At 39.6% G+C, this 22600-nt stretch overlaps 1 protein-coding gene across 1 annotated transcript in view; it reads right to left on the reverse strand.

Moving 5' to 3' along the window:
- STK32B (serine/threonine kinase 32B) overlaps positions 1-22600 on the reverse strand; it is a 173924-nt gene that overhangs the window by 64484 nt on the left and 86840 nt on the right. Inside the window, exon 4 of the mRNA XM_054823749.1 lies at positions 17189-17362. Within this exon, the coding sequence (XP_054679724.1) occupies positions 17189-17362 (174 nt within the window). The remainder of the gene's footprint in view (positions 1-17188; positions 17363-22600) is intronic.

Genomic DNA, 22600 nt, shown 5'->3' on the forward strand with positions numbered 1-22600 from the left:
TATAAAGAGAGTGAGTGCATACATAGTGAGGTGTTATGGCAAATTTGTTAAGTTTTAGATGAAGGAGAAGTCAATATATACTGGCCACTCTAGAGCCAAGAGATTAATTTGGTCAGAAGTCTTTTGCTTCTGTAGGGGGAGCACAGAAATGATGTATCGCCTAGAGCTGAACCTACCAAGAGTGCTTGCTTGAGCAATAGCCTTAATGAAGCCTGATGCATCCTCTCTTCCTCCCATCAACACATCATCACTCATTTATTAGTTTTTTTGTTCCTGACAAACGTAATTCCTAGTTTCAAGAAATGTTCAATGCTATTAAAACAAAATCATAGTAAGAATCTCAGGGTTCTTTACTGTTATTTCCTGTCAGATGGATGGGAATGAAAGACTTTTAACTGCTCCAGACTTCTGATTGCCAGTTCACAGACCCCTCACATAGAGCTCACCAGCAATTACTGCCACTTACTGTCCTTTCATAAATCAGACCTTCAGAGCCTACTGTTCCTGCCCTAATGAATGCCATGACATGACACAACCTTGTGAATCACTGTAATTTTGAAATTTACAGACTTCAGTAAAATGGGAAATTAGCTGAGAAGATGTCATATTAGATTATGAGAGATCTATAAAGAAAAACATAACATCTTGTGGATGCTTGTTTGTATGAATCTGGATGTGTTTCCACAAGGCACCACATCTGACATCCAAGCCACCAGAATAATGAAGTTCAGAAACAGGCTTTCACAGTTCATGGTGTCTGACTAAAACAGGAACAAGGAAAGAATGTCTGTTAATAAAAGCCACTGGTCATAGGCATAGACAGAAAATGCAGAAACAAGTGCTTGAGATGACAAAAAATTAAAGTACTGGTCCTGATGTTTACGTGTTTAAACTTGGGCTAATTCACTGACAACCAGCGAGAACTTACACGGGTAATTTATTGTTGCATGGCTTTTGCTGAGCTATTTATAGGAATAAATAAAAAGGAATGCATCTTTTCTAGCTATTTCTCTCTTGAGCAATAAGAAAATTCCAGCACATCTGAGATCCACTAATTCTGCTTGAAAGCAAAATAAACTGCTATTTTGCGCCAGGATGTCCATGCATAAATTTATCTTCTGAGAAGCAAAGGGTAGAATAATTCATTCAATCAACTCAGCCATTTCCATTTGCACTTTCCGGAGCCTGTTATACACCGGGGACTGCAATGTCAAAGGGCATTGCTTCCAGTGTCCTGTTCCAGTCTGAAATGTCAAAAAGTCTAAAATATTAAGTGGTCTAAGTTCCGTTCAGTGGAACTTACTTAGTCAGCCCCATCTACATCCAGAAAAAAAGAAATAAAAATCTGCGTTTCAGACTCCAAATAAAGCATGGAGTCAAATTTTTAGTTCTGCAGTGATTTACCAGATACAGTTTCAGAATCATTGAGTTCCAGGAGAAGATTGTTTTTTTCAAATAAGTATATGCATGTGGATAGATACATATCAGATGTCTTTCTTAGAAAAATCTACTCTTTCCTTCAAGAAAGGCTCAGAGAGACAAACATTACAACCTGAAAGGTAATCTGGTTTTCTCACAGTGTTCTAATAGTTTTATGATATTTTAATTATATGTTCAAATCTCACAGTACTCATTAAGGCAACTTCTAAATCCAGAAATTAATAGAATTCCACAGAATTCTGTGTTAAAAAAATGAGTAAAGATTTCAGGATTTGAAAATCATTCCATAAAACTGAAACACCTTTGACAAGATTCTGTACGTGCAATCCCAAATAATATATTTATCACCAAGCAGAAATATGTAATTTTTTTATCATACAATCTGTGATGCATTATTCATGAACCTGAAGTACTTAACAAGTCAGTAGGTTTGGGGGAAAAAAACCCTGAAAAACGTTTTCCTGGTTCTTCCTATGCAAAAACCCCTTTATTTGAAATCTTTTGTTTTCTCTGCAATTCCTGCTCCTGGGGCTTTAATGCAGAAACAAAAAATCCATAACTACTTCCAACTAATTATCTGGTAGCATGCATTCATGCAATATTAATCAGGATCCTATCACTCAGCCCATTATCACACTTTGGAGCATTTTCCTTCTGTGTGGCAACCTGTGTGGCAACAAGGCCGTTTTCTACTATGTATGCGAGGTATAAGTGCTGTAATAATTACGACAAGTGAAAAAGCTCTCACTAATGAAGGTCTCTGAAGACCCTACCTCTTCCTATGTACCTCTAAAGAGTGTCTGGACACCTGGTTCAAGGCTTGGGATCGTAGTACCTAGATATATAGAAATATGGTACTCTGATGCTGAGCATTGCAGTGCCTGCGTTTGCTTTTTAGTTTAGTACTACTTTTTACCAGATGTCTGTGAAGATCTTGGATTTTCTTAGCATTTGTACTAGACTATTTTATATAGCTCTGAAAATAAAGCTGTCAAAGAAGTCACCAAAACATGCTTATTTACAAATACCTCAACTGGAACAACTTGTTATTTTCCAATGATATCTCCATTTGGAAAAGTACGAATATGAAAATATCTTCAATTCTCTACTTGTAACAATAGGTGGCAGTAATGATATCTACATTTGCCTGAATGGCCAGTGGTCTTTGGAAACACTGTATTCGTCAATTTTAGCTTAGAGAAATAGTTGTAGTAGATATTGTTATCGCAGGTTGAAGAAAATTACCTTTTCAAAAAACAGGAATCCTATACTGACCCTTTCCAATTTCCGGGTATATATAGCCAGATAATAGTCGTCTTTGGCTAGGTTCAGCTCCTGAATTTGCACAGATGCTAAATTAAAATAAAAATATCAAACAGAGAATATTTCATTATGTTGCTCTTCCTGAAGATCCAGTATGACTTCATCACACAGGTAATTATATACCGCAATAGCAAGAAAAATAGCTGAAGATTCTTATATGCTATAAAAGCTAGAAAGATTTGTCCAAAGGAGAAAGTGAACCTGTACTTTTTCTCCTCTGTGTTGCATTGCATAATGTCTCAGAGAATGGGATTGGAAAGTACCACTGTGGCCATATAAACTGAGCTTTTACATAGCAAAGCCAGACTATGTTATCCAGGATTCCTTTTCTGGACACAGAGGTTCTTTTCCAAGTGAGCATTAACCAGCACAAATGACTCGCAGGCAATCCAATGGTTAGTTTTCATCTTGCCCGAAGGAGTCAAAGTAATGACAAATGTGCCACTTCCTTTGCTAGAACTGCTTTCTAGAGCTACCGCTAGACATGACTACAGCCCTTGGACTTTTGGGTAGCTCTGAGAGGAACCTTGAACAACTGCCAACACTGTGATGATGCCAAAACATCATCACATTTCAAATAAAAAGTCTCTTCAGCCAAATGCTTCTCCAGAGCACATGGAAGGAGTCATGCAGAATCACCACGTAGCAATAATTTGTTGATTATCTCACAGCCGATGACTCTAATCTTTTCTGTGTTGTAGCGTCAAGTATTGCTGAGACCTTCTGTGCGTACAAGGGTCAAACCCCTACATGTGAATCAGCTTTCAAGAACAGGTGACATCTCTGATAACCACGGGAAGTACACGACTCATTAGATGCTAACTGGAGTGTGGCATTTGGAAAGAATTATCTGGTCCAGCAGGAAAACATATAGATTGCAATGGTGATGCTTCTTTCCATGGTACCATGTGAGACCTTGTGACTAGGAATAAGGGGGAGAATGTACTCAGTGTGTACTCTGCCAGCAACTGCACGAGTATTAGTCTCCTTCCAGTAAAAGGCGTAGGCCCTCTTCCAATTTACACAGGTAGAAATCCGTGTGCAAAGGAAAAGAGAAGGAATTGATGGCATTTGTCCTCTACCTAAAGATATATCAGGAGAGCACGTTACTGATAAGCACTTTTGGCTTTATCTGTTGTAAAAAGCTGGCATCAGAAGTGTGGTGTTTTGCAACAGCTGAAATTCATATAGCTGCTCCTTTTTTTTTTTTTCCCACTGTGTGAAATATAGAATAGATCCATTCTGATGTATCACATCTCCAAGAGTTTGCTCAGGTTATCAGACAAACTCAAAAGCAAAATATCAGAATTCCAAACACACGAGTGTGCTTAAGTCACTGTTCATAGTGTGTAATTACTGTATAATATCCCTAAAATTTGCCTTAAAAGCCCTTCCAACTTCTATACATAAAAGTTGATCAGACACCTGTTAGAACAGCAGTATCCACAATAATAATAATAATAATAATAATAATAATAATATCACATTGTTTAACAACTGTTTCCTTCATCCATACCCAAGTGCAATTAATTACAGCCAACATGTCTGGTAATTAAAGTATGGTTCAGCTTGGTGGACTGCATGTGCAGGCCAAGGAAGGTGACAGCAACTTCCAAAGGTTTCAGTTTTTCAGCGAGCGCCTGCGCAGTCACCCCTTCAACGCAGCAAAGCTTCCCATTCAGCACGTTTTCTGCTGATCCAAGCGTCAGCAGTACAGTGTAGCGGGGAGAAGGGCAGTAGACCAGCAAGCAGAAGACAACCATGCAATACTGTCTTATTCACTCTGATCTGAAAACCCAAATGCTAGCATGAATGTCAGATTCCCCATCACCCTCACCACTGCCACTGTCTCCTGCCGGCTTCTGCCCATGACACGAGAACCATGGGTGTAAGTATTTGGGCCTTTATTCCTCAAATTGACCAGCTCAGGCCCCATAATACACACGACCAGGACATATCACAGAGAAGAGGCTGAATATGCTCCACAAACAAGTGTGCTTTGATGTCCTGCATATGCTTCCCCTTCTGGGTGGTTTTATAGATTTAGTATATGCAAAAGTGAGCTGCAGTAGGCCAGGCTGGGAGGTGCAAAGTCTATGCCTGAAAAGAAAATCAAGGGGCAAATATCTGACTTTATGCTGCATTTGCTTCCTCCAACCAATCTTTAATGTTTTGAACAGAAATCTCACGACAATTTTCTACCTCTAACCTCACCTATCCTGGGAAGGAATGTAAAAAATTACTTCTAAGAATAACTTCAGATGCTTTTAAGAAGGATCATTTACAAAGAAACTCGCAGAGCAATACATATGCATATTCCTGCAGATCGCTGTTTAAGATAGATAAGATGTGACAAGATACATTTAACCCAAGCCACAACTCACATTCCAGTACACCACCTTTTTAAGAAGTCTCCCTATTGTAAGAGATGTCAACAACATATTGCTTGGAAGCAAACAGCCAAGTATTCCAACTCCTCTTGATGAACCTGGATAAGGAATGAAACATTGGTAATATTACTGGAGTCCACAGACTGTAGGAGCAACATCATAATTAAGACTACTAGACAAGAATGTAGTATGGGTGAAGGTGTGTTTAAACTAGAATCTGTACAGAGTAACTGTTACTACAGCAATTACTTGCACTGCAATTATTATAAGGATTATTCTTGCTACTTATTCAACTGAAAATAGGGATGGGATTCAGCTCTCAGATTAAGATACTTGTATTTGGTTCTGTTGTGAATTAGGTGCCTATACTCCCATTTGTGATCGACGGATGTATAAACAACACGGTCATTGAAGTGTAAAGAGCCATTCAGATGACTAAATGTCGATCTTTGGATGAGCTGAATACCTTTGTAGATTCTATTGGCTGTGTTGACTAGATATCCACTTGCTTGGACAGCCAACTAAAAAAAATATAGACTTCTGCATTTAGATCTTGGTGAACTGTAGAAAAAGTTTTTAAAAACATAAGAAACATCTTGCCTGATGTGTGGAATTATGAAAACAACTGGGGATGTTCTCGAGTCAAATTATTGCAATGTGTTATCACAGAAGCACAGGCAGGTATTTAAGCCTCTTGCAGGAGTCACGCTTCTGGCGCTCATTGTCTTGTTTGACGTCATCTCACACCACAAAGAATGCAATCCTTCATACATGATAAATTGTGCTGTAGTTAAAATATTTTGCACACTTAAGAATTTTATTGATGCCATCAAATAAAACATCCTCCTCATTTGTGGCATCAAATCCTCTGAGTGTCTGTATGGTTTTCTAGCTGGGTGAGGTTAAGAGAGGACGTCTGAAGAAGGAGCCCAGGGGTTCCTCGCTCCCCTCCAGACAGGTGGCCATCACAAGCCCAGCTGCCTGTGGCATCCGGGGAACCTGGCACTGCCACACAGAGCTGCTTTTCTACAACTGGAGCCCCATTTCATCTTAGGGAGATAAAATCCTGTCTGGTGTAAGGAAACTGGTGACCATGTATTTCTTAGGAGGGAAGAGCAGTCGATGACTGACCACCACCATTCTTCCCATTAACCAAAGAGATACAGTGGTTTGATGTAAATCTAGACAACTAAGGCTTAATAATTCAATTTCTCAGCTTTAGATCTCATATGCTATTCCTTTTTGACACTGTATCTTCCAAAAGCAAACATTAAACAATAATGATAGGATAAAAGACTGTTGTCTGGAAATGGACAACCTTGCCTATATGCTCATAATTCCTATTTTCAGCAGCAGAGGTACACTGGGACTCAGGGAAATAAGCTGATACTTCAATTAGTGTTCAACTCTCTATACATATGTAAGTGCATGTGTCTGCACTGGGGTCTGTCTGTAGAGCATTTCTATGCCTGAGTAGGTTTGCAGAAGAGAGTTGAAGGAGCACCATCAGGGGAAAATTTTGTAGCATCTCAAATTAAGAGGCAAGCTGTGATTCTGTAGATTTTAAAGGCAAAATTCTAGGTAACTAATACATTTAATTAGCATAAAAGCTGAGAAATAGAGCATTCTGGTAATAGGTTTTCCACTCAGCAAATCTTGCTGAGTGACTATATTAGTAATTATTATTGATTATTGACAATAGGTCAATTATTGTTCATTGTGACTTGCATTCAGAATAGATGTCTGACACTCGTTGAGAAGACCTATTGACCTGATATTTTTAAAGAAGACCATATCTTATTTTTTGTGGCAACTTGAGAGAGCAACATAGCAAATCTAAGACTGCATTTCCCCACATCAGCACCTTTTCTAGGAATACAGAGAGAGATTAATTTTTATGTCAGTGTATTAATTCCTATCTGCAGAGCTCAGAGCAATGTTTTTCACAGTTGGTGAATAAAGTTGTTTGACCCTGACAATGACCAAGAGAGACATACATAGCCTTCAGTTAGCCTTACCCCTCTGACCGAGAATTCAGGCATCAACCTCCTTTTTCGCCTGTTACTGCACCCCCCCCACTACATGGTGCCTCTCTCCCACATTCTCCACTCTCTCTGGTCACTCCTGGTTTTGGCTTTCAGGGTTTGCCCCTCTTCCCAGCAGGTTTTCCTTACTCACACCCCACATCACACCCTGCACTCCTCCGTCTCTTCAGCCCTCCTAGTGCTTCTCTGAGCATCTCCTCCACACTTCGTGCAGGGACATGATGTCCTTTTTCTTCTTGGTAGCCTCAGGTCCATCTATCTTCTTTCTCTTCTTGCTACTGCCTCTCCAAAGTGTAGCTGCTCAGATGGTTGAAAAATCAGCCACGTTCACTGAAGGTCCAAACTGCAAACTCACGGGCCAGACATCCAGAGCTCAGTGCAAGACTGTTCGACCAGTTTGTTTTTCTGACACTGTTAAGAAATTGATACCTTCTGCACTGCTATTTTTCTCGTAGTGTTTTTTATCATTCATGAAGTCTTTTATCATTCCAGTTCCATCGTACATCATTTGACGTTGAATGATAATAACTACAGAGAAAAGTGAGATTTTAAGCAGTGCTGGTTTTTACTAAAAACTAACAAGGTTTGAGGGCTGAATAAAGCTAGAGAAAAATATGTTTTGAACCTCAAGATGCTTACAATCTGAACTAAACCTGACAGCATAGTAGAGACAGTATCTGTGTACAGAAAGAGGTCCAACACTTTTACCATATCATTTATCTTCAAAAGTACCTGCGCTCATAATTAAACCCCCAAACCTAAAAAAAAAAAAGTCCAAAATGTTCAGTGAGAATATTACTGAAATAAACTGTGAGAATATAACATGATTAGACACAGAATAGTCACTGTGAAAGGAAAAAGATTAAGAGAAGCTCCAGCTTTGTATTGTTTTTATCATTAGACTAGAAAGCAACACCTCTGCATTCAGAGCAGCACCAAAGTTTCATGTGTATCACATGATGAACAGATAAATGACTGAACAAAAACTTGTAGCCACTGGAGAGAGGTTATTTCTCACTCCTGTTAGTCTGACTGTAAAGACGATTTTGATCATCAGTGTAAAGAATGACCAAATTCACTAGAATCTAATTTAATAAGTCTTGGTTCATTAAAAGTGTACCATCTAACAAGTACTGTTCCCACCTTGCAAGGTCCCGGTTTGGCTCCATATTTTAAAGACTTTCCTTGCTGACAGCAGTTCTGCATGTGCAGGAGCACCACAACTGCTGAGTCACAGGCTCGCCTTGAGTCCTCTGCTGCAGGAAAGTGCAATTATCCCCACCGGGTCAGTGGGAAATTCCCTGAGGGACAAGTGCAAGCTGTGCACACACATGTTGGGAGAAGCAGAGGCTCATCAGTAGGACTGTCTGTCCTACAGCATCAAAGCTTTGAGCTGCCTTGCTATCTCCTCTGTAAAAACCATCCAGGGGAGTTGGGACAGGAGTTCATGAGGGATATAGAAATGTTTGAAAATAATCTCGAGGGAACACCCTGAGGAGCTCCCAGAAAAGGATATAGAGAATAAATGCAAGAGAAAACAAGTCGAGAAGGCAACTTCAGCAGAACAAATCTCATGGCAATCTATATCTTAATTGCGGTCCCTGCCCACCAGAAGATTTGTTTTGAAAGATGAAGCTCTGTCAGATGATCAGTGTTACAACTACTCTTTCTCATCCCTCTGTATATCTGCTAAGTCAAAAATTGTACGAAGCAGACCACATCTCACCTGAAATATCAAAGCTGTACTGAAAGCTGCTGAATGCATTTCTAAGGCAAGAAGGAAGCTTAAATTGCAATATCCTTTAATGAAACTCCTGCCACACCATGGACAATCTAACTCAATTCCTGAGATATAAAAGACTGTTACACTCATGAGGAAATAATGTAAATGTGCATTTTTTTGCCTTAAGTCTTTACTGTTTTGCCATATATTAAAACAAAACTTATGTTGTAAGGAAATCTCCAAGGGAATGATAGAATACTCTTTGTATGTGTTGCTCATCTAAGCTGAAAAAATGTTGCAACCATTAAAGCACAAACAGGAGACAGAAGCAATTGTCCATATGCTGCTATTGGTTTATACTTTGCTCAGCCTGAAGTTTACAGTCTTTTTCCATATTCCCTCTCTCCATCTACATACTTTAATCAAAGATTTCAAATTTCTTCACTGACTACAAACAAAAAAATTACTCAAGCACATTGCATGCAAATCCGCCACTTCAGTGGAGAGAATCTGCCTGCATACAGTCATGATATTGTGAAATTTCCAAGATGTTAACATATCAGAATACTTTTAATATAGCATTAACACCAAAGCTTTGGAAAAAAGAATCAATACTGTATCAGAGGGGGTTAGCTCTTGTTCTCTCCCCTGTTAATTAAGACTTCACTTCATTGCTAATTTGATCTTGCTGATGAGAGAAGTTTTGTTCAGCCTCTCCTCCCAGCTGGCAGGAGGAGGTCGGGACGGCAGCATCACCCTGGGGTGGCAGGTTTGGGGTGGACAGCCACAAAACCAGGGTAAACCAAGCAGTGCAATTAATACTGTGGATACTGTTATGCCTCTCAAGAAAGAGCATTTAATAATTTTAATTACTTATTGAAAATTATTTAAATGTGGTTATTAATACTCTTGATGATGATGATGATGATGATGATTATTTAGAATTACAAGGTCAACATGCTATTAATATGGTGGTCTTTGCTAGTATACATAAGTTGGGAGCAGATGCTTGTACTAAAATCACTTGAAGCTTTAAAGCAACACCAAGAAATTTGTAACAAATTTCTGTGAAAGAAAGAGGCTTCTGATAACACTCACACTGCATTGGCCACAAAGAAACTAGCAATATACTAAAGCAGAAAACTAGCATAAACCAGATCAGATTTGTGGATGGAGACCTGAGATAATCTTGAATACAGAGCTCTGCTTCATTTCTGTGAGCATCATCTCCCTCGGTGTCTGAATCTCTGAAGATGATTCATGATCGAAATTTCAATACTGAGGAGTGGAGGATGGAAGGAAGGAAACCATTTAATTTCATTAACCATCAATAGGATCATAAATTGTGGATATGAGGGACGTGTGGTATTTTAATGCATGTCATGTGCCCTGAAGAACACTTGCATAAGACTTGTCTTCCTAAAAGGTAGGTTAATGCCGAGGAATTACCAAAGAAAACCAGAAGGAGGGGAAAACCAGCAACACGGACAGGTGATGGGAGCTGATTTAAATGGGGGTGCACTCTGCAGAAACCAGAAGCAATTCGTAGGAAAGTCATTATAATCCCAGAACAAACGTAAAGGTGGGCTTTAAGAAAGCCCTCTGGAAGACAGGCATAGACAAAAAAGCCAAACCAACGGTGTACTCCCTGCCACACTGACTGGAAAGTGGGAAGTGCAGAGCATGGAACTGGCAAACTGGTGTGTAATATCCGCAGGGGCTTCACGTGTTCCCTTTGAGCACACCCCACAGAAAAGAGCGTGCTGATCCCAGGCATCACTGGACCTGCTGGCATCTCCAGGACGCTGGCCATCACACTCACTGCAGCAGCAAGCTCTACGGCAATTCCCTAGTAGCTTTTTGTTGCCCATTTTCAAAAAGGCTTGTACCTCCTGATGTGACAGAGAGTCTGAATTTGCCTCTGTCTCTCTTTCTCTACACTGTCTCCTGCTCCTGTGTACTTAGCCATGAGCAGCATGAAGTGCTGATTCCCTCTATGGAAATACTTTATCTTGCTCCAAGAGAGCTGTGTTTTCCAACAGTGAGGAGTGTGGCGCTACAACTAGTAGGAGCAAGTCAGACACATATAAGTCCATAATGCCCTAGTGATGGTATTGTGATTTTAACATTTTAGAAAAAACAAGATTTTTCATGTTTATTTCATTGCTTTCAGCTAAATGACAGTGAGGTGAGAAAGGATTCAGGAAAACCTTTAAATCTGTGTGTAAAAATTAGAATTCAGGTAAAACTGTTTGAAATTCTTTCTAGTTGCATTATAGAAGAAATAGTAAGAATTAATACATAGCTTTTTCTTCTAAATGCATGTTGTACACTCCTCTGTGTTTAGATCATATCTACACTTGTCTGGGTGTCTGTTTTTAAACAGAGAAACAAGCAATTACAATCACAGAACTTATTTTTTTTAGTGAAGGACACTTGCTCTCTAGAGCTGTGTACAGCACAAACAAACACTTAGGATGGGATCGATTTAGGTTTTCTTTGGCCACTGGAAGTTTGCCACCTAATGCAAGATATTTGGCTGAACTCAGTCTACAGTTCAGATCTTCCCTTTCCTAATGTTGACCAGACATCTAAATTTTAAATGAGATAGGGCTTGTGAGATGACTTTTCCTTGGCTAAACAAAATATTTCATGTAAGCACATTCTTAAAACTTTGCAATAATGAGAAGAAGGAGGATGAAAGAAAAAGCCATGGGTCATCTTTGTCTACTCACTGGAAACTGTAAGGAACCAAGCAATCCCCTGCTGACTGCAACGAGGATCCCTCAGCAATGGGATATGAAGAGAGTGAGGGTGTGGTGGGTGTCTTCTGGTATGTCACCTGAGTGATGAATGGAGAGCGTACTATGTCCACAATAAAAGATTATATCAGTGCCAGTGGCAGGACTGGAGCACCCAATGGAGCACCATGCATCTCAGAGCGTTCCCTGGGTCTCTTCCCCAATACAGACAGTTTTACTTCATTAGTAATCTAGTCTCTGGATACTGAAATCTCAATGTTTCCAAACCAACTTCATTTATTTGCAGTGTATCATCTGGTGTATCAAATAACTTTTTCTTTTACTGTTGCCAAACAGAAGTAAAATTAATTTGTTCTTGTAGGTAGAGAACTCTGTTCAAAAGTTGAAAAGCTTGCTCTATGCATATTCATATCTTGTGATATCTAATTCTTTTTTTAAGGACACGACTGAAATTTAAATACCTTTTGTGCGTAGATTTTGTGAATCACTTTCTTTTTGATCAGTGCTGGTTCATAAGCATTCAGCAGGTTTTCTGCGCTGTTTGCATGGTGTTTCTTTTCTGGCTGGTTTTGAGATGTTTTCTAATTTGCTTCTCTTACATAACTCATTGCTCAGTTCCTGCAATTTGTCCTTGGAAATAATGTGGGCTTGCACTTGTTTAAAGAACACAATACAAAGACATGGGAAGAGACATGGGAAGACAAATTAAGAAAATTTCATCTACTTCAGACTCTACCACATTTTCTTCTTCGTCTGCACATGCTTACCAGCAAGAAAAAGACTACTAGTATGAACTGAAATCCGTAAGGAACTGTGTCCTTTTAATATGTCCTTGTAAATCTCAGGTTGGCACTATTCTGCCTGTGACACCCATGAGAAAGAACAAAGGGCAAATTCTCCATTTTCAAATAATTTCCAAACCTATTTACTGCTTACATACTAAATGGATAGTGTTATGAAGGGAACATTTTAAATTAGAGTTTGTTCTTTTGTTGTATGGTGTCACAAGTGAGACTGGGAAGGCCCATTTTAAAGAAGAATCTAATCATTTAGACATATTATCTTATTTCAGGTGTTCAGACTGCTGGACCCCTTGAAAAGCTCAGTGGTAATGAACAAAAAGGAATCTCCTGCACCATAGCACAGCCTAGCAGTGCTGAACAAAGAGAACATTTTGTCTAGCTGGTAGCAGCAAGACACCCTTACTCTGCAGTGGATCAGCTGGCAGAGGAAAATGTAATGCTCGATTTGTCACCATTTTCCATTAGCTTTTGCCCACCCTGCACTGCTGCTGAGTAGCTGTTTGGAGCTGGAATAGCTCCTGGTGCTACTCTCTGTTGGAAACAGAACGTGCAGGAACGGAAAACAGCAGTGATCACAGTAGCCACACAGCACAGACCCACCAAACCAGACCAATTCCAGTCATAATGTGCTTCAACCAAAATTTTATATGTATGCTTATATATGTACACATGCACACACAAATGGTTTTGCATTAGAAAAAACCACTGAAATAAAAAAACGCTGGGCGTGCAGATCAAACAGCTAGTCAGTATCCTAAAATTGTGCTGGAAGGTTATTGCAGTTTCTTTTCCAGACATCTGCCACATCCAGCCTCCTTTCTGAGCAGATGAAAACCGATGGAGCCAAAGGATGATGAAAAGTTGTAAGGGCAATGCAGTTAACACTTGCCCCCTCAGAAAGAGAAAATGTGATTTTATCAGCACGAGCATGTTACTTGGGCAGCAGCCGCAGCACCGCAGGGCCAACGCTGTTCCGAGCCAAGGCTCTAGTTGCAAGAGGATCCTGGTGGAGACAACACTGGAGCTTCTGCTGGAAGAACTAGCTGAATGAAAATGGGCAGCCTACTTTGGTAAGGGAGCAGGTGGTTTTATTGAAATGTATGAACAGCGACATTTGTGAAAGGAGGAGGTTGAGTTACTCATGGCTGAAATAAGTTTATTCAGCCTTTGATGGGAAAACTTTTGTCCAACACATTATTCACTAGTATTATACAAGCAGTGCTGGAAAGAATGTGTTTAGTCATACCGTCTTGAAACTCGATGTCAGCTAATGCAGAATGCCAGATCTGATCCAGCGTTTGAGAATGAATGAGACCATGTGAATTGTCAGAAGCCTTTCTGTGTGTACTGGATCTGAGGGTCTATAATAAACATTGCTCATCCAACTTTTAATTTTTTTTTTTCATTTAAGAAATGTGGATAAAATATTATTACAGTAGGGCTGTGGGGAAATAGGGTTTTGTGATGTAGCCATTACCTGTGACCAACAATTTAGAGATATCTCAAAAGTAAGTTAGCTGTTGTGTAAGGTAAGTGAAAAATTTGCCCAGAATAGTCTTCAGATCATAACTTGAAACTTATAGCTTTTCTTTTTAAAGTTTTTATAATTCTGACGGAACATCTCTGTAAATGCAAACATTTACAATAAAGCTGTGACACACACAGCGCAGCATTCATTATTGTGCCATAATAAATAAATCCACTATTGCAGGATTGTGCATGACAAATATGGATTTATACACATGGGTGGGATTAATAAAAATTACAAGTTTCATAAACACACCAGAACAGTAGTGGTTTTTACACTGTTTATGGTTAAAGTTGTCCCTGCCGAAACAATACTTCTATTGCTGAAATGATTGCCACATTCAAAATACACAACACTAACTATATCAGCAAATACAGAAGCATTGTATGGCATCTCCAAGGAGAATTGGCGTAGCACTGATCTGGACGTTTGTACATCCATTCATACATGCCTGATAATTCCTGTCCCCTTCATTACCACTTCCTTTTACAGCAAAGTCCTGTAGGGCTGCAGGTCAATCTCGAAAAAAACCATTCTGCCGTGTTGCCGGATGCAATAGTAATGGAAACCTGAACACATTTCATACACATCTGTAAATATTGAGGAGGAGTTAAGTTCCTGACTCACACATCATATATTCAGCTCTTTGTAATACTGCAATTTGAAAATCCATCTACCCAGTCTGATGAATCATTCAACATTCTTTCTTTGTAGCAGACAAAATTTAGTAGGGGGCTCTCTCAATGATTCTGTGACTCACTATTTTTTCCCTTTTTGCTGCCAATGCACTCATTTAAAAGTGAAAGAGCTAATACAGTTTTGTGGGTTAGCATGTGAATGCCGGCTGGAAGGACTTGGTCACAATGATATTCTGAGGTCTACTACCACGAGGTATAAACACCAAACAGCTCATTGGTTTCATCTCTAACCGAGATGGTGTGTTTGCAACAGTAAGGTAATGGCTACACATCTCCTAACTGTGCGTCACCGCTGGCTCAGCTCATGAGCCAATTGAAGTCAGCACTGCGCTCTTGATGCCAGCCATGCTACAGAGGTTTGTGGCAGCTGAGTCCCACAGAGTGCTGGTCCAGGTGGCATTGAGGCAGGAGGCAGAATGTGCTGGGACTCTCATGGCTAAACAACGTGTTCACTGGCGTGTGCATCATTTGGGATTTTACAGTAACTGTTGCGAAGATGAGGGACAAAAAATTCCTGAGCCACAGTTGGGTGATTTGGGCAGTAAGCGGTGAAGTGGGAGAGTCACGCTCCGATCTCAGGTCTGACAGCTTCAGAATAAACATCTCTTCTATAACACAGCAGAGTCCTGAACCAGATCCTTTATACCCTAAAGAAATCCTAGCTAACCAGCCAGCGAGACCCACCACAGGCTAAGAAACAGGTATTTTGACATGTCTGGTTTTGTGAAAATTTTTAGTGTAGAGTGAAAGCAAAAACCGAACCCCAGAACTTGCCCCCAAGCGGAGCCAACAACCAGCTCCAGACTCCCATGCCTTCCCCTGCCTTGGTGCAAGTCAACAAGTGTTGAAGCCAGTGGTGCTACCCTATACTACAACCAGTGCAAAAGAGAAAATTAAGTAAAATCAGGTGTTTACTAGTCATGATTAAGTAATACAGAAGAGAATAAAGTGTCTTGCCCAATTTCATTGCTGGACCATGGCAATGCAGACACTGTCACAAAAAACTATAAGCAACCGCAGCGACTTCAATCTAGTCCTCCATTCTCTTGAGACATCTGCCACCACAGGCTTTTCTGTGAAACATTTTTAAGTCACAGGCTTGTAGCAAAATACAAGTTTTGATTATGAACTGGGTGCTCTCATGAATGTTTTGCCAGTCTAGTTGCATAAAATGTCTTGTCATTAAAATGAGGGTGAGAAAAATCGCTCATCAATTTGTTTTTCACCAAGAACATTCCTTAAGGCATAGAAAACAAAGGTCAGCCAAAATTTTGAGCTCTACTTTTAAAATATTCACTGAGAAAGGAAAACATATGCAAAATACATGGAAATGTACTACAATAATAACAGTGTGCTAAAGATACAAAATTTCAGAAATTGTTTGCAGCATTTGTGGGAGTTTTAACTGTAAGCAAAACAACTGTTGCAATGTTTACTTGAATTTTGTCTTGTGCTGTTTCAGCAATACAGAACACCCATTTACAACTGCACCTCAGATCAGAGATTTTCGTTTTATTGCAAAATTATGAGGCAGGTCTGGTACGTGGATGGGATGAAAACTCTCAATTAATAGTTGGAGGAATTTGTTTATACTGGACACTGAAAGATCTATGGCACAGCTTAGTTTGGTTTGGTCTCTGAAACTCACATCCAGCTTCAGTAACACACAAAACTATTTTTGTATTCAGACCACTGTAGATCAGGGAAGAATATCCTGAATTTAGCCTAAAAAGAGTAAAGTAGAGGCTCAAGCCCATAATTTTAAAATTTCACAGTTGCTGTGTTAACCTAAAAAGAGAAGTTACCCCTCTGCTTCAGTTAAATGCCAAATTGTTTAAGGAAAACAAACAGATCCTAATGCTCAACACCTTTTTTGATATGAATGCTATGATTGCCAGCTGTAAGGCAGTAAACCCAACAGATTCTTGTAATCTAAGTGCAAAAAGGATGCACCATCTATCACAGTTCTAATTTATTTCTACTATTTCTCTTATTTCCCCACCTCTCTTCTTCCTTCTGACCTTCATGTAGATTCTGCAAGTAAACAAATTATTCTTTATTCTCAGCCTTTGGTTTGCAGACCTTTCCCTGATGTCGTTGTGTGAAGCTGTTGTACTGGATTACAACATTGTTGTGTTCAGGAACATTGGGGCACTGGAGAACTGAAAATAAATTGAAAGCAGCCAGGATGCTGTTAGGGGTATTTAGTGTTTAGAGACCATAGTAAAGACCATACATCATAGTATGAGATAAAAACAAGAAAAGGGTAGTGTGACCAGGATATGAGGCTACTGAATGGCTGAGGGCAGAAAGAAAATATCTTTAAAAACCTTTTCAGAGCCAAATTCCACCATTGGAAAACAATGAAAACTTTTCAGACGTTTTGAATAAACAGAACCATGTAATCGGACGTGTGATAAAATTCCTCTGCTCTGCCAGAAGAAAGCAGCCCATCCCTCAAATGAAACTCACTCACCTGTGAATGATGTGGTACCTCTGCAAATAATCCAGGGAAAGCGCCAGCTCACAAATGTACAGCTTCACTGTTCCTTCGTTAAAGTGGACGTTCTGTTGCAAATGGTAACGTAGATCGCCTCCGAGCAAGAGATCAACCACCATGAACATGTCTTCTTCATCTTGAAAGGAATACCTGGAAGAAGGAGTTACAGCTGAGATCTCAGGGTCGGTGACGCAGCCGCAGCCGTGCTCTGGGGCAGCTCTCTGTAAGTAGATCTGTTCATGGCAAGTCCGTGATTTGCTCAAAAGACATACACTGATTTCTCACCACTGTGGTCCGATCTTGCAGTTAGACTTTGTGGTGGGATTCTCTGCGTATTCAAGGCAAGCAGAGCTTGAACAGCTGCTGTACTGCTATCTCAATTATTTTAACCGTAGATTAACACCTGAACGTTGATAAAAGAGTATCTAAAATACTTTTCAGGTTTATACAATTTTAAATAACCATATACTCATTCGGTTGACAAAATGACTTACTAAATAGCAGCAATAATATGGAAGGCCTTGAAACACACTTGGTTTTCACACATGTACAACTGTAGCTCAGTGCCTATGGAAAATATTCTGGCAGAATTGAGAGCTGCTGTCCCGGGAGTATTTTCCAGATTCAGTAAATATACAAAATGTTCTATTAGCTGAGTATTTTCTACAGTTTGCAGTGTAGCTCCAAATTCAATAAGAAATAAAACTGTAATTTTACTGCCTAACAATACATATTTTTCAGTCTGCAACTTATATCTTATAAAATGACAGAGTCTTCATGGTTACTGACTGAATTCTTCTGGACCCTTTCCCAGAACTGCCTGTTGAGTACTCTGAGGACTAAATTCTGATCTGATTTAAATCCTGTAAATCCAAAGGTGTAGCCAGCCAATGTATAGTGTATATATAGTGCTTGGGCAAGCAGGAATTTCCATGTGTTTCTACTTACCTTGGGTATGCTGCCATTGCTCTGTTTATTTCTGATCTGAATAAACTGACAGAAACTCTCTGGTTTTCATTTCTGAATGCAACTGTCTAAGAAACAGTATTTTAGATTTCCCAAATGGGGAATGGTGAATACCTTATGTCTAATATGAAGTCACTTTTCTCTCAGAAATTGTTTTAGAGGTATTTTGCATGTGAAGTTACATTAGCTTACACCAGTTGTGGATATGAACTGCTGAGAGGTGATCCTCAACGATAGTACCTCTTCCGTCACCTTTTCTCCCATGAGGTGTGTAATATATGTTGGCTACGGATGTGATTCTGTTTCCCTGAACTGTAAAATATATGCTAAGGAAATGAAAAAGAGTGGACTTCCAGAAAATCTGTGCCCACCCTACCCCCAAAGGCAGAAAAATCTATATTAGATTATTTTAATTGACAGTTATGTACAGTTTCACTTCCATTCCCAGGCTTGCACTTTCTGAAATGAGGCACTGCTTAGGGGTTGTCACAGATGGTTCGTTTTGAATTTAAATGCTTTCTATTCTTTCCGAACACAGTTCTGAGAAGTGAGTGTCTCTAGGTACTGTGCTCTTCTGTTGCATTTCTGTATGCCTGCCAAATGCCAGGAGGGGAAAGCCATTTTATTTGCATTAAGCTTACTTCTCGATAAGTCAAATCTCTGAAGCAAAATAGTAAAGTAGGTGGCACATGGTGTCTGCTCACCTCAAGAGACTCAGAATTTCATAACACACACCTTAAAAAAGAGAAGGCTTCAATTATATTCAAATTACTCTGAATGTTGCGCATTACTGAGCCTGGAGCAATTGCAAAAGGAAAGCTTAAACACATAGTTATATTTAAGATTTTTTTTTTCTTTTCTGACACTACTGTTATTTTAATTTAGTTGTAGCATTGAGCAGATGTGATGAGACATGTTATTTTTTCCTTCAGTTACTGCTTGAGTAAAGTGTAGATTTTGTCTGGTTCCTTTTTATATAAAAAAAAGAAATCCAAAATGAAAAGTCACAGAATGAAATCTGTACTTGAAAGTATAAGTGAAATATTGTGTCTAGTCTAGGACTAAAGAGCTCTCCTGCTGTCTAGAATCATATGATTACATGTCAGTAAAAATGGTTCTGATCCACCTCTGGTCTTGAGAAGGAAAATGTCCCAAGTCACTTCTGCAGTGATTCAGCCACCATGAGGCAGAGGGTGAAGGCAGGGTAAAGAATGACTGCTGTGAACTTGCTTTTAAGTTTAATGACTATTCCCATTTCTGAGAAACTAATGAGTGTGTTTCAAAGTGTACCCATGAATGTTTAGTCCAGGTAAAAGAGCCATCAGAACAATCCAGAAATAAGTGTGAAATCTTGTCCACATCCAGGTGATAACACCTGATGGAACTGGGTTTTCACTCCAAGCACATGTGTTTCTACTGATGCACTCTGGTTTTCTGTACTTGTGAGTAGGGAGTGGTGGTCCTTTGTTGTCTCCCAAGCAAGCTTTTAGTGCATCTGCAAAGCGTGAATGATTTAAAAGAGAGATCAAAAAGTCGAACTGGAAAGAGCTGGTACTCCATCCCGTTTCATTATGTCAGGAAATAATACTCACGTAGACTCATGTCTACAGTCAGGTGCAGAGGGCCGCATGTTATTTCTTCTCACACTCTATAACAATGTAAGACCAACGACGCTAGGTCAGACTAGACATATATCTAGCTTGGAAGTCACCAGAGAGCACACATTCAGAGAGGAGCAAAGAACACTATGGAGATATACAAAGCTCTCCTCCAGGACTCAACCAGCCGCCACTCATTGACTGCTCCAGGACTTTCTGGGACTTTGGCGTCTCTGGGAATCCAGGCTGGGATCACGAGAGATCAGTTTTGTCCTGGGACCTGTCAGACCTGTTAGTGAATGATTGGTCTCCTGCTACTACACCTTGCCTCACAGGTAAACATAGGTAAGTGTAATCCCCACAAACAGAGCTACAAGGCTTTCAGAGATGACTCTACTCCTAGAACAAAATGTTTTGAACCCAAAAAACCCCCAAACCTGCCAAGATTCAGAAGTATGGCTAATATTTGCACTCATCAGCCTTCCTGAATCTGTCACAACCTGTGAATGGGGCACGGGCCAGTTGTATTTATATATTGAAGCCAGAATGAAGCACACTGAGAGACAGCTCTTGTGGAGCTCTGTATATCCTCTTGGATGTTCTGTTCTTTCACCTCAAGCCAGATTTTTCTTTCATTTGTACTGATACGTACCTGTGGTAACTCTGCTGTTCCTGTCAGAAGAGTTTTTGCGTACTGGTGTAGTTAAGATATAAGCTGTATAGGCCAAGTTTGAAAGAACCGATGCTGTGGATGAATATGTTCAGTCTATCAGCAGACTTTTTCACCCACTCTAAATTATATCGCACCTGACACATCATTATGCTAATGATATGCATATAGCCACGAATAATGGTGTTTTTCCTGCACAGTCGAACCAGTCGGGTCAAACCTGCGTGGACGGCATTTCTCTGACTATCTGGATCAGACCACAGTGCAATTAAACGTGCTACAAAGACGACCATTCCAAGAGATTTTTCTGGGGGGCAAATGAGTTCGCCCCAGTGAAATTATGTGTCTACAACCTAGAGGAGAGCTTGGATGTGGCAAATAGCAGAAGGTCTCTGGAGCTGATGGACACTCCACTAACTAGTTCCTGCAGCTACAAATTTTTAAGCTACTGACTGCAGAGCAGGAGTTGCTCCAAGCCCTGCTGTGCTTCTGGGTACCGAGCGCTGTTGCTGCTGCTCTGTGTTAAGGACTCACAGGAGCTGGTATCCCAGCTCCTGACCGGTTTCATTTGTCATGGTCACAAGCAGCTGTGTCCTCTGTCTCTCCCTTATACAAATCCAGTATTCTTTCTTTGCAGAAGATATGAAGTATTCCCTTTCAGATTCTTGCTTTTTCAATATTTCAAGAAATAAGCGGTTTTGGTTTATTTGTCTAAGAATCAGAATTGACAGCAAGCAAAATATTGGCCACTGGAAAAATGAATCTTTGAAAATATTGCTGCAGGTTGGGGAGGGGCTGGTGGCAAATGAGCCCAATGGAGATTAGTTTTTTGAGCAAGCGCTGTAATTTTGCTTTTGTAAGCTCCTTATCTGCTCAAAGGCAAATGACATACAAAAGGGCTGATTGGTTTTTGAAGTAAAATCAGAGGTTGTTTGGGATTTTTATGTTAACCAGGTAACTGAGAAATACCTACAGAATGAATTATAGCATTGTGACTGATATTGAATACTAATAATACATTCTAAGTTACTATAAAGACAAAATTTTAATCCTTCTTGAAATGAAAGAGTAAATGACTTGGAGTAAATTTTTTTTGTTTCTTTGTTTTGGTTTGTTTTGGTTTGTTTCTTTTTTAAGTAGTGCCACAAACTAGTCCTAGGAAAACTGTTCTAATTACAGAGCTAGTCTTTGCTTTCTTTTGCTTGAAGAAAAATTTTAATGCATTAGAATCAGCTTTCTCCAAATTAAGATAAAATAATAATGCCCCTAGCAACAGCAAATTGAATTTTTGATTATCTTCAGACTGGAAGATAAACTACCATTGAACAAAATCCTCCATGGAAACAAATTTAAACAAAGCACTTTCTAAATAAGTTATATCTTTCCATATTTATATCTGTATATTTGTTTTAATAATATCTATTTTTTATATTTATATCATATTTGTATTTTTTATTTATATCTCTGTCTCTTTACAAAAGCAGTTACAGATGAGTTATTGAGATCATTTTTCCCATCACTCCCTCATCTTAGTTAGCTAGGGTAATTTTTTGTTGAAATCCTGACAGATGAGGCACCCACTATCCAGAGTTCTTGCTTCATATGTATTACCTGGGGAAAAGGAAATCATGACGGATATTTTATATATGACTTTAATTTAAGAGTAAAAATACATTACAAAAATTTCATCATTAAGCCCAAACCAAACTTCATAAATCTGAGGTAATCACTTAGAGGAATATATGCGCAGCTCAGACATTCAGATAACACCTCTTCTCTGTACTGAATATGATAAATCATTAAATCTTGGTAGCTCCTAATTAGAAATTTAAAAAAGGATCTTTTTCCAGTTTTCCCCGATAGAATTAAAAGGAGGAAGTAATTTTTTCAGTGACATGAAGCCCTTAGTGACTGCAGATTTTCCCAGTGTAGATGTGGATGTCCCAGAACAGTGCAAAGCAGAGAACTGTAACAGTGCATTGGTTCCCAACCTTGCAGTCAAAGCAAGGAACGCCAAGGGCTTGGGAAGAACTGGCCTTGTGTCTCGGTGCCTTGCGGGTTCCCTTGTGAGCCCTTCTCAGTTCCCGTTGCTCAGCGTTGGCCCGGATTAGCAAAGCCTAGAGGAGCCTTTCAAACACAGATCCCAGCAGGGAA

This window comes from Grus americana, chromosome 4, assembly GCF_028858705.1.
Source record: "Grus americana isolate bGruAme1 chromosome 4, bGruAme1.mat, whole genome shotgun sequence".
NCBI lineage: Eukaryota > Metazoa > Chordata > Aves > Gruiformes > Gruidae > Grus > Grus americana.